This window comes from Equus caballus, chromosome 21 (genome assembly GCF_041296265.1).
Source record: "Equus caballus isolate H_3958 breed thoroughbred chromosome 21, TB-T2T, whole genome shotgun sequence".
Classification (NCBI taxonomy): domain Eukaryota; kingdom Metazoa; phylum Chordata; class Mammalia; order Perissodactyla; family Equidae; genus Equus; species Equus caballus.
In genome coordinates, this window is record NC_091704.1 from 66447083 (window position 1) to 66459661 (window position 12579).

Sequence of the window (12579 nt, forward strand, 5' to 3'; positions counted from 1 at the left end):
ATGGAGGCCATGGTCTAGTTAGTAGGATCTGCATCCCTTTAATGCCCTCCGAGAGTCCCATCTTCTGCTCTCCCACCCTCCTCCTGCCCCCAGTCATGAGCTCATGATTTAGCATTCAAGATGCTGTAGGAGAGACAAGGGCCTCTTTGGTAGCATCCAGAATAGCTGGGGAAGCTGGGTGCTCATTCTCCCCACAGGATAAACCCCGGGCAATCTAGAAGATCTCTCTTGGCTCTAAGCTGGGCCATCTTGGGGGAGGGGCGACGTGGGTAGAGTCAAACTATTCCTCCTACTCACTTCAATGCATTCAAATTTGCATCTTTTTCCCCCAATAGTGTGCTGGAAGTCTTTCTCTGGAAACCTGAACTTCCACAGAGGCTCTCTCATCTGTGGGTGACTGGCTGAGAGTGTTTTCCAGGAGCTCCTGGATCATGGCCAAGAGGAGCTGGAGCTGGTTCACTGGCCACAGCAGGGTCCACAGCTGGGACTAGGGTCTGCATGTCTATTACCTGATGCCCAGGTGGGTGAGACTGCTCCTGGATCCCTTGGCTTGTGGTGCTGGATCCCACAGCTCCCAGAAAAGCACTTTTAAAGGTCCATGGATAGATGCCGAATTATCGTTGTTGGAGGGGGCAAAAACAGGGGACATCTTATTCTGTCATGATGCTGATATCACTCCTCTCCTGCGCTTCTGAATCTCCATGGTTCTTCAAAGTCTTTCCAATATTAGAGTCAACTCTGGGCCACCTAATGCTGCTCCCAGCCGATGTGTTCACCCATTTCCTGGGTATGCTGTATGAACTTCACCAAATTACCCGAGAAGTCTCCTTTTGGTCTTCTGGTGAAGCAGGATTTTCTTATAGAGAGCTTTCATGATCTTCATGAGAAAAGAGACTATATTTTATTCATCTCTGTATGCTCAGACTCCAGCAATCAGGTCTGGCATATAAAAGGTGTTCAATAAGAGTGTGTTTTAAAAACAAATGAATGAGTGGACAAATAACTGTGTTGGTTTGAAACCTAAGGAGTCTCATTTCCAGACATTCTTTCCTCCCCTGGATGGACAGAGATTCAATGGAATTCTATGTGAACTTCCAAGGAAAGTGGCCCAATGTCATCCAAGGACAGACAGCTCAAAGCCTCATGCTTTTTCAGAGTGGGATTCATAAATGCCAAGCAAGACATTCTGGGACTGCAAACAGACTAACATAATAAGGGAAAGGCTCCTGCCTAGAAAAAAGCCCTGGAGGCGGCTGCAGGTCAGGAGAGGTGATAAAAGTGGGTCTGGAGAGGGAGCGCTGGCCCTCTGCTGTGGAGATAACCATGTTCCCTGATTACTGCAATCGTGGTTTCAATCTGCACAGAAGAGTGATTTTAAGAAGAAAGCAATTGGTACACCCGTGCGATAAGACGCTGTGGGGCTGTGCACAGCTTTAGCATCATCAACTGAAGAACTGATGATAAGAGTATGTATTCTATAGAGTCCATGGGCACAGGTTCTGTGAAATCTCCTTTCTCCTCTCACTCTGAAATCAAACAAAACAAAACAACCTACAAATTGAGTATCTGCCTGCAGGTGGATCCAAATCACAGGGTACTTTCTTTTTGAGGTTAGATAACAAAGCAGCTCACTAATGGTTGCTTTTTATAGAAGAAAAGAAAGCTGTGGAGCATTTGAGTAGCTCTAGGATGACTTGCTTTTTTGGTTAAATTGGGCAGCTCAGACTACCTACCTCCTTACTGTACCTCCCAGCTCTGCTGCTTGTGGGTGTCAGCCACAGAGAAACATGTGTGTCCTTACTTTCTGGAGATGGCACAGGGTGGAAATAGGCAGGGGAGGGAAAGTTGAGACATTTAATTTGAAAGTAACTTAAAATCTTTCCAGTATTAACTTGGATATACTAGAGATTAGAATGCAAATGTGGAGTACATTTTTAACTTAAAAGAGGAGAATTGAAAGAAATTTCAAGTGCTTTGGAATACCCCCCGACTCTCACCCCGGGGCAGATGTGCAACGCTGCCCTGACTTTCTCCCGAACGTGATTAAGGCTGCCGTTCTTCCTCGAGACTTTCAGTGAGCTCATTATCAGATGATCCCAAGTTGGGACGTCATCAAAATACGTCACAGTATCTCGAATTCTAGCCACTGGGTTTTCCGTGAGACACAGGGAAAGTGGAACAATTCCATGCTGAAGGCACTTAACTTATGGTTCGCAGAGATATATGCTCATTGGAGCATCTCCATTGTCGTCCTGGAATGGTAGCTGTTGCCAACGTCATAAGTCAAAATTACGCAGACATTTCTACCAGCAACAACCCAGAGCTTCTGAATGATTGGGCACTGGATATGGCTGCTACTTATTTATGCACCTTATTTATTGGCTGTCCACTGAGTATTTGTTTTCTTAGGCTAAGTGCCCAAACAGAGCTGGTAAGTCTACCGGCCTCCTTGTTATCCCTCTGTCAAACTCTCCATCCTTCACACCTCTCTGGAATTAGAGGTGCATTTCCAGCATTCAGGTGAATTAACATAATGGCTGGGTTCACAGGAAATGTAACACTCATCCCATGAGACTTTTCAGTTCTGCAAGAAAAAAACTCTTGGGAAAAATCTGACAACTTTTTGCAGACTCTGTAACAAGCCTTTGTCATGGGACAGGGAAGTGTCTTCAAAACAAAAACAGCTGGCAGCACTATCAATGGTCATCAACATCACCATCACCGTGAAGAGCACTCGTCCTGGACAGCAAAGGCTGAGAGCTTTGGGAGACAGTGTCACGGACTGGAACTGGAATGGTTATCGATCGGTTCAGCAAAACATTTTGTCCTCACAGTCAAGATGGAGGACTGCTGTAAATGCCAAAGAATTAGGAGACATCTTGTTCTGGATCTTCTAAACACCAGACACTTCCGAGCTTCCTTCACCACAAGGTGACTTATCAGAATCACATAATGGCAGGTAATATTAAGGACTGGGACATTGCTGGCCTCCATTCGAATGGATTTTTAATGGCACACTCTCTCAAAGTAGTCTTCTTTTTCTCTCCTAAGAAGTTGGCTTTCCACATTCATGAGAATATCTGATGTGATTTTCTGAACTATTCATTGACCTGGAGTTTTTCTAGCACCTATTTTTCCTCTGTTCTTTGCTAACCCTGTTGGCAAAAATTCCCTATTGGTTTGCACCATCTTGTTGGCTCATCTATTATCAACGTCAAATTTGGCTCAGAAATGGCCCCTGAAACATCAAACATGGTGAACTCTTAACGCCATCCAAACCGTGTGTGCAGAAGATGGCCCAGCACTGCCTTATAAAGAGAGATGCCCTCTCCAGACTTCCTCTTGAAAATTAGGATATAAACAAAAACTGGTGCTGATACTGAACAGACACAACTTCAAGCAGCCTCTGCCTCCAGGGAAGCAGGTGAGGTGAGACATTTCATTACTGCCAGTATTTGGGCTCTTCTGATTATTCAGGAGCACACCTTGCTTTTATTCATTCATTCAACAGAGGTCTATTGAGCACCTACTTACTAGATGCCTGGCTCAGCTGTAGGCACTGTGGATACCGCAGTGGTACCTGGTTCAGACCTGCTCTTTCCTTGATTCTAGAGTGTCTATTAAAGTCCCCAGCATATGCATCACAGAAAAGGGGCTAGAAGACAACAGAGGCCCCAACCGACTCCTCCAGGGGTGATACTCTTCACCTTTTCAGGCGGGAGGGCTGCTCAGTTCTCAGGCACACCCATCAGTAAAAGCCAGAAGCTGGGCATAGGTCTACTGGGAGTGGTCAGTGCTGATGAAGGCCAGTCCAGAAGCCAAGGTGGGCAGCAAGGACATCAATGCCACAGCCAAGCCTGGGTCCCAGAAAGAAGACCAGAGCAAGGACCAGGAAACCAGGAGTGAAAAGGGAGGCAAGGATGGAGTGACCAGAAATAAGTCAGAAAAGGACGGGACCAAGCACATGACTTCAATGACACACAAGAGCTTGGTCAGAAACGGAGGTGCTGCCTGTCGCTCCTGGAAGCCGGCTCCCTCCTTGAACTTGGGCTCTGGCTTTGGGACTTAGATGTTCACTCTCAAGGATGTTCATCCCAGATCAGTGAGTTTTTTTTAAGGACCCTGGTTTCATGTCTGACAGAGTTGTGTCAGCATCAACAAACCAGGCAAAGGATGAGGGAACCTTTATCAGTCGTTTGATGGGAGAATCTCTTGAATCTCAGAAAAAAGAAAGAAAACATTGACAGTGATCAGTTTTGGCTCTGGCAGGAGTTGCAGGGTTATATCAAACATACACTGAGGCTGGAGACAGCAGGAGGGAATTTGAAACTTCCATTCTTAAGGCTCTCTCATTTAGGGGTAGATTTAACCTGATAGTAAGAAAACTTGTTAACTTTGAGATATTATGCTATTATGTTAGTAATATTCATCTTTCAGCAGAGGACTCCTTCTGGGAACATTGTGGGAGCTCGTGCAGGAATCAGGTCTGGAAGGGCCAGAATCTTACGGTCAAGATTAGGAACGCACCCCTCCTGGAGAGAATGGAAGTGAAGGCGGGGCCCTGAGGCTCCTCATGTCGGCCCTCCATAGCTCTAAGGTTATTACAAACCTTGAAACCAAGAGAGCAAACATAGAAGGCCTTGAATGAAATGACAGGGCTCTGAACGTAAAAACTCCTCTTCCTCAAACAAATAACCACATTCCTGCTGTTGGGGTTCTAATCAGAGATGGGGTGTCTCTTTCAGATCCCCAGAAGTCATTCTCTCCCCATCAGAAACACGCTAATCTAATTTCTTCTTTTGTTTCGGATGTGTAACATATTCAGGAGCTTTAAATTTAATAAAGGAAAATTTAGTAGCATCATCAGTTGCACGTAAAAATCGGTAATACTACATTTACTTAGGGATTTGATACAGGCTCTCTGGATACAGTAGAGAAATATTAAAGCATGTTTGGCTGGAGATTTTGAGAATTTATTGGAAAATTAACTTCTGATTTCATTCTCATCTTGGCAAAGGAACCATAAAATTTCCTTAATGCAATTATACATTTTTGCAACTCCACTACCCTAAGCTTGATTACAGATTATTAGGATTTCATGGTGTGGATGATAACGGAAATTAAATTAGATGCAGAAAATGCATTGCAGTTGTGTTTCTAAAAGTATTCTTATTGGTCAGAAACGTTTACACAGTGAGGTTCCCCCCGTTCTTGACGCTGGGCCTCCAAGGGAGAAGTAAGTGGCCATGTGCTCTCAACACAAACCATCTTTCTGGAACAATAAATCTATGCAAACACTAAAGGCATTTATTTCATGTTAAAAGAAATATAGAAACATTATGGAAGATTATGCAAAGCGCTCATAGAAAAAATTTGAAGCCTGGTGGGTCCAGAAATAAACCTAATAGTTGATATAAAATGTTGTTTTGCTATTAAGATGTGAGATGGAGAACATCGTAAGGATTAAAACTCTTTTTTCAAGCAGGGAATAAATATTCATCATAAGCTCATGGAAGTAATTTGATCACAGGAAACCTTTTATAAACCTGAGTGAGTGACCTGAGAGGAACATTCTCGCAGCATCCAGTCCTAAGGCTGGGAGAGTAAACACAATCTTATCTTATCTTGGAAGTCAATTTCTTTACAGAGCAGAGAATTGCCACAGTTGATAACACTCTCCCCAAACAGAGTATTTCAGGAAATCTCCAAGAAGAAATTCAGCGCTATAACTTGAGAATGTAACCATTGATTTTCCAGTATTTTTGTGTATATCAATTTAATTGTTCTCAACAGGTGGGCCATTTGGCCCCGCAGGGCAATGTCCGAGGCATTTTTGGTTGTCATGACTTGGGGTCGGGAGATTGTGTCTGGCATCTAGTATGAAGAGGCCAGGGGTGCTGCTAACTCACCCACAATGCTCAGGACAGCACCCCCCACTGTGCAACAGAAAATTATTTGGTCCAAAATATCAATGATGCTAAGGGTGGGAAACCCTAGATTATTCTTATCAATATAGTATAGATTATATCACAAGTCCACTAAACTACTTCTTATCTTCTAAGTGTATATGCTAATACATAGTCTATGTAATCTATAATAAAAACACACATTATCCTCCTGAACCATCATTTCAAAGAAAGTCTCACACAATGATTACCAATGACAATGATATTGCTAATATGCACTTAACTCAACACACATGTTATCAACATCCCATAAAAGAATGAAAGTAAGGAGAAAGACCAGGAAGCTGGTTACCTCTCGAATAAGACCTGGCTGTAGTCATCCAGGACGTGGGCGTGAGTGTGAAGGAGGATGGTATTGTAGCCCACCAATGCGGCCATCATGATCAACATTTTCAACTCATAATTCACCCGCAGGAAAACCGAACAGGAGATCAATCCCAGAATGCAGCTGTAGATAAAGTACTGGAGGAGAGAAACACATCAGGTGAACAGTCAGGATCTCCGCTGAGAAACGCTGAAGCAATGACAGTGGGGGACCACCGCTAAGCTCATGTGGTCGACCTATAAACTGGCTGTGAAAGCACGTGTCTTTTTCCCCTCTTTGATCCAGTGCTAAATGCCTGAACACATTTGATTAAGAAAAGAATTACTCACTACCTGGCTTGCTGACCCAGCATCACGTGTTTAATAAAAAATAATCATGCGTATTGCCAAATACTTTTCAGAAGTAATAGAAAAACTATATCGAAGACAAGTTATTATAAGCAAATGCCATGAGCTTCTTGAAAATAAAAACAATGTAACTTCCTACACATTTACAGATTTAAAAAAACAATGATAGTACATAGAATCCTTTTTGGTCTTTCAATTATTCAATTCATTAAGAGGAATAAATCATTACAAGTAGTTCTATTAAAAGTATAAGACAGCCTAGGCATTTTATCGAAAGAGACATTGTGTGTCAGGACTATCTAAAACAGAAAGGATTTAAAAAACTAAAAGCTTTGAGAAGGATGAATCAAGAATATCCTGGAAGCAGACAGGCACCTGAAGAAATGGGAAGATGCTGGCACATTCTATGTTTTGCAGTTCACAGGAAGCAGCCGGCAGGCCCACCCTGTGTTAGCACTTTTCTCACTATTGACCATTATTTACCAGAAAGGATAGCCCTGGATTCAGTCCCGTTTCAATCCCTCCTTAGTTGGGTTACTTTAGGCAGGTGAACTACCTCGCCTGTGTCAGTGTCTTCATTTGTAAAATGAGGGTCATAATGTCCTTTGTAGGTCACTGAAGCAGAACAACGAAGCTTGGAGCCCAGGGCCCTGTAAGCTGCGACAGACTCACTAAATGAGAATGGTTGCTCTTCTCCCAGAGCCTTATTTGCTACATGGGGAAGTTTTTATGAACAAGTGGTTATGCGCCTCCCTTAGCATTCCTGGAGCAGAAGCAGCATTCAATAAAGCTTAATAATTTTAATAAAACATAGATCTGATGGATGTTTGATTCAGCTCTATCTTTAAAAAATAGCCCACTGTGCAAGCTACTCGATTTTAGCTTCAATGTATGGAATGAGCCATGTGTAAACGGCTCATTTTTGTCCTTCTAGCTCTTACTTTCATTACCCCAGCTGAGGTCACCCACAGTAAGCTATCTGGAGGGCCACGGATATTAGCTCATCAGTCTTGTTCTTGGGGAAGAGAGGAAGTTGAAAAACGAGCTGCAGCTTCGTTCTCTGTCAGAGGCACCCTTGCAGGAACTCATACAGAGCCCGGACTGCGGAGGACTGCACCGGGCGCGTCAGCTTCAAAGGGAAGACGAGCAGTTCCCCACGGATCACACGTCAACTGCGTCACTCTTGGGGAAGTCAAGCGTTCCCGGGCAAGAGTGCGCTACACGAGGCAGCATTTTAAGGAATGGTGAGTGTGGAAAGCACAAATTCTTTGCCCAAAATTACCTACTTGATGTCAGTTCTCCACTGTTCTGACTACCGCTCGCACCCACAACCTGACTAGGAAGAGGAGGAGAGGAGAGGAGAGAGTGTGTCCTGACGGGACTCTTCTGGCTGGCAGAGTGGAGAATCGACAGAATGACAGAATCGAGAGAGCTGTGAGAGAGCAGACGGGCAGCATTCACTGCTCCCTGAAGCAGAAAGGGAAGAGAGGAAGCGAGTGCTTTGAAACCAGCCTGTATTTACCCACAGTTCTGCCACTGTTACCTTAGATAAGTTATTAAGTATCCAGCTGTGAGGGCAGGTGTGAGGGCTCAGTGACACAACACACACCAGGGCTGGGGACAGCCGCTGGCAGCAGACCAGGGAGCTCTGCAGATGCCCAGGGAGGGCCCCGCAGGCCTGGGAGCCCTGCTGAGGAACCTCCTAACAGTCTGACAGGGTGGGCTTGTTTCTGCTGAAGCCAATAAAACACAAGCTTGCATTTTGTATGTCTTCTTTTTTAGTACATTTTTCTGCTAATTCACCATTCTATTTTTCTAAAGTATCAATCCACAAATTGGAAACTGAAAAAACAAAACAAAATGAAAATAAGGCCTTCGCCGCAAAGAGGTTGAGAGCCCTGGTTTATAACCTGCTAGTGTCTTAGTTGATGGTCACTAGTAGAAGGAAACTGTTCCTTCAAAGCCATGGAGCTGCCTTGGGAACTGCAGTGGGCAAGGCCCCATTCAGAGTCTGTCCCACCTGTTCCCCGAAGCAGCTTGCTGAACAATTAAAGCAATCCTGCACCCCGCACGAGGGACTCGAGGTGGGGAAGAGGATAGCATCCACTCTGAAGAATTGTTGTGAAGGTGAAATAAGATAAGTACAGAGCTCAGAACAGTATCTGGCCCATGGGAGGCTAGATAAACTCTGCTATTATTATTATAAACTGGGGCTCTTTGTAAGATTGGGTTTTACAAAGGATTCTGCTGCTAAAATTATGTTTGAAACCCATTATTAGAATGAAAGCTATCAACCAGTTCAGCTTAACCGTATGAAAAGCAGAATAATGGGCCCCTTAGATGAGAGTGTGTATCAGAGTGTGCATGTGTATTTCCAGGGGGTTGGGAATGGACTGTAAAGGTTTCCTGCAATACTCCTGGTTTCAAATATGCGCCAATACCTATACAAACATGCCTATGATTTCACATTTTAAAATTCATTCTCAGGCTTTTAAAAAATTTTCACATTTCAGGAACATCTACTAAAATATACTTGCTAATGGAAAGTAGCTTTTTAGTCTGTTTTGTATTAAATAGCCTTTCCAGAATGCTTGGAGGCCGTGCACAAGGTGATCTGGGACTTCATTAAAGACAGGGTGGGAAGCTACAGATAGCGACAGAGGGATGCGTGAATAAGGGAGAATAACATGAGAAGGCCTGGCTGGCAGCCCTGAGGGTCAGCTGTTCCTCCTAAGGATGCAGCCGCCCAGGGAGAGTGCCAGTCGGTCAGGAGTTCTGGCTGTAGGCGAGCGAACTGACCTCTATTAGGATCTAATTACTAGTAACCTTATTTGCAACATAGTTTTGATACAGCTAATGTAATTATTAGTTAACACAGTTAATTAAGCTAATATTAATTTAAAATTAACTATTATTTTAATTAGTAATTATTATTTTAATTACCAAGTAACATAGTTTAATAATATTAATATGAAGTTAACTAAGTTAATATGAGTTAATGTAGTTATTAACACTTTCAATATAGTTGTTTGATGAAATAGACTTGCATTTTAACGCCAAGGGAATAGCCACTGTTATCTTAGGTAGTTTACTCGAGTCTCTTTTGGCCTCAGTTTCCACAGCTGGAAAATGGGAATTCCAATCCTATCTACCTCACAGGGTAGTTTTGTGGATGAAACGATACAAATGCCTGGTGGAATGTGAAGTGCCGACATGGCAAAGATCTTTTAGGGTTCATTTTGTTGGACATTTTATAATAACTTTGTTTTCTGCTACTGAAATACAACTGATGTTAAAAATTAAGAAATATACAAAGGACACATAAAAATAAGGGTCTTCTATAACCTGCAACATCCAACTTGAGCCACCATTAATTATTTTTGATATACATATTTCCAGCCTTTTTTTTGCTACTTATTCTTGGCATTATTATTTTAGAAAATTGGGATCATACTGTTTGGAATGTTTTTAAATGATACTTTCAACTAATAACACCACGAACATATACTTCTGTGTCATTAAATATTTTTCTGCAATATCTTTTGTAATGGTTGGATATAATTTTATTGTACGTTTATAACAGAATTTATCCAAACAATTAAATCTATTCTAACTCTTAGGTTGTTTGCTTTCTTCTTCTTTCTTTTCTGTTGTTGATGTTATCTAAACACTTTGATGAATACCTTTGTAGCTAAATCTTTGCACCTTTAAAATTAATTTCCAAAATTAGCATTGCAGGGTAAAAAGTATGTGTGTATTTATGCTTTTTGATGACTATTATAAGTTATCATTAGGAAGTGTTACATAACTTTATTCCACCTGCAGCAGTGAATGTGGACAGCTCTCCCCACTCCCTTGTCAGGCTCAGATATCACGGGACGGGGGTTGAGAGGAATAATGCTTACATTACGCACATCCACAGAACAGCTTTCCTGATGTTCCTTTCTATCTGTGAAGGGGGGAACCAGGATGTTCCCAGGCTCCTTTGGGACTCCTAAACCTGCCAGTTAATAACACAGTTTCTGTACAGACAGTACATGAACTCTCGGGGTTTCCTTGGCAAAGCTCACCATAATCCTCTTTCTGAGGACTTATTATTGGAACAATAGTTGTCTGTTGACGAAGTCTGATCTTGATTTTAAAGAGTCTTTTGTGTATTTTTTCAGAATCTTTTCAGGTTGTGTAAACATTACCTCTCCCATCTTGGGTTTCTAATGATTTCCTTCTTTTGAAAATAAGGTATCGTACAGACTTACCTAAATGAAATTCAGAAGGATTACCTCATTGCCTTTAGTGGTGCCAAGCATGGTGAGCTGTTCTACCCCACAATATTAGATGGAAGCATTTAAAAACATGCTTTGCCAGCTACACTTCTCTTTCCTGTGAAAACGCATCTTTACTTTAAACCACCAGACACAGTGCGATATGAGTGCAGCATGGGGCGCCTGGAGGTGCTCTCTCCCTCCGCTGGCCTATGGACCACGTGCATGTGATGCCATCTCTTCAAGGAGGAAGAGCGAGACCACACAGTTAGTTTAAATCTTTCTCTAAAGAAGGTGGCTCCAAATTGCCCACAGAGATCACAGCCAATAAATCTTCATCACGAATCCTGTCTCTCACTTTTCACATAACTAAAATAGAAAAGATGATGTCGACTCCTCATGGGGTTTAATGCCAAAAATGAAGGCAGGACCCCTTTGATAAGGCATGAAGCCCACGCCATCCTCTCTTCCGGAGGCCATAGGGACATTCCCATGGACCCTGGTCAGCTTGCCTCTGAAACACACCAGAACCCCCTACACTCTGTACACAGAGCTGTGAGCTCCCCAGGAAACTGAAATGGCAAGATGGGAAAAACTGTCAAAGCCAGAAGTCAGGGGAACAAATTAATGAAAGGAGTGAGGAAAGGAGATCTCATCGCCACAGCTAATGGGGTTTAAAGAACCAGTAGGGAATTTTAAAAGTATACACATTAAATTACCAATTTCAGTCCCCTAAAAAGTTTATTTATTACTCTCAAAACTGTGTGAGACAGAAACTCAAATAATGCCTGCTACTTGTAGATGATTACTCAAAAAATGAAAGGGAGATTATCAAAACACATTTTTTTGCACAAACAATTCATGGAAGAAAGAAGTTACTCAGCAGTAAATAACTGATTTGCCTCTTTTCACTTAAAAGACCCATGTGTTCATAAGTTTTGAAATTTCAACCTAGGCCCTCTTGGACATTGGTGAAAATGAGTCAGTGAGTAAGGATTATTGAGGATATAATCACTGTACAGTATTTGCAGCCAAAGGAGTGGCAGAAATCTGAGACGTGGTCCCTGACAGTGCAGTCAGGGAGCTAACACTAATTCACTGAAACAATTAGCAAAATCTCTAGGCAACGAACCCAGAAATTCAGTAACATGTAATTGAATGTAAGTGCTGGGATACATGCTATACAATGTAGCAGTTCAGAGAATAAAGGCGAGTCATCTGTAAGAGCATCAAAATGACACTGCGCATGCAAACGGGATCAAACGGGTGCCAGTCAGTTAGGACTCCTCTCCAAAAGCTGCCAGTTTAACTGGGCAGGACCTACTCAGGTATTGAGATCAAAGAAGAAAAGAGAATTCTAGAACAGATGAGAAAGTGGAGACCATGACATTAAATAGGCTAACAGCATCCAGGAAAACAGCAGAAGCAATAATAAGGAATGAAATGTTCTTACCGGAAGGAAAAACAAATTTTGCGCACGCAGAATCGCTGCCTGATTACTTGAGGCAGAAAGACTTGTGTTTGATATATTGGCAGTTGCAGGGATGGTCTCCTCTGAGTCACTCAGGAAAAACTGCAAAGAAAATGATTTTTTTTTCAATGAATTAGTGCCAAGGAGATTAAAGAGTTAGCAGGTGGGTGCTAAGTTTATTAATGACTGGGTTCCTTCTGCGCAGCAA

General features: G+C 42.5%; 1 protein-coding gene across 3 annotated transcripts in view; it reads right to left on the reverse strand.

Moving 5' to 3' along the window:
* ADCY2 (adenylate cyclase 2) overlaps positions 1–12579 on the reverse strand; it is a 404157-nt gene that overhangs the window by 40200 nt on the left and 351378 nt on the right. For all 3 annotated transcript variants that reach the window (XM_023625864.2, XM_023625863.2, XM_023625862.2), the window contains exons 17-18: positions 12354–12473; positions 6259–6428 (exon numbers count right to left, since the gene is read on the reverse strand). In XM_023625864.2, the coding sequence (XP_023481632.1) occupies positions 6259–6428; positions 12354–12473 (290 nt within the window). The remainder of the gene's footprint in view (positions 1–6258; positions 6429–12353; positions 12474–12579) is intronic.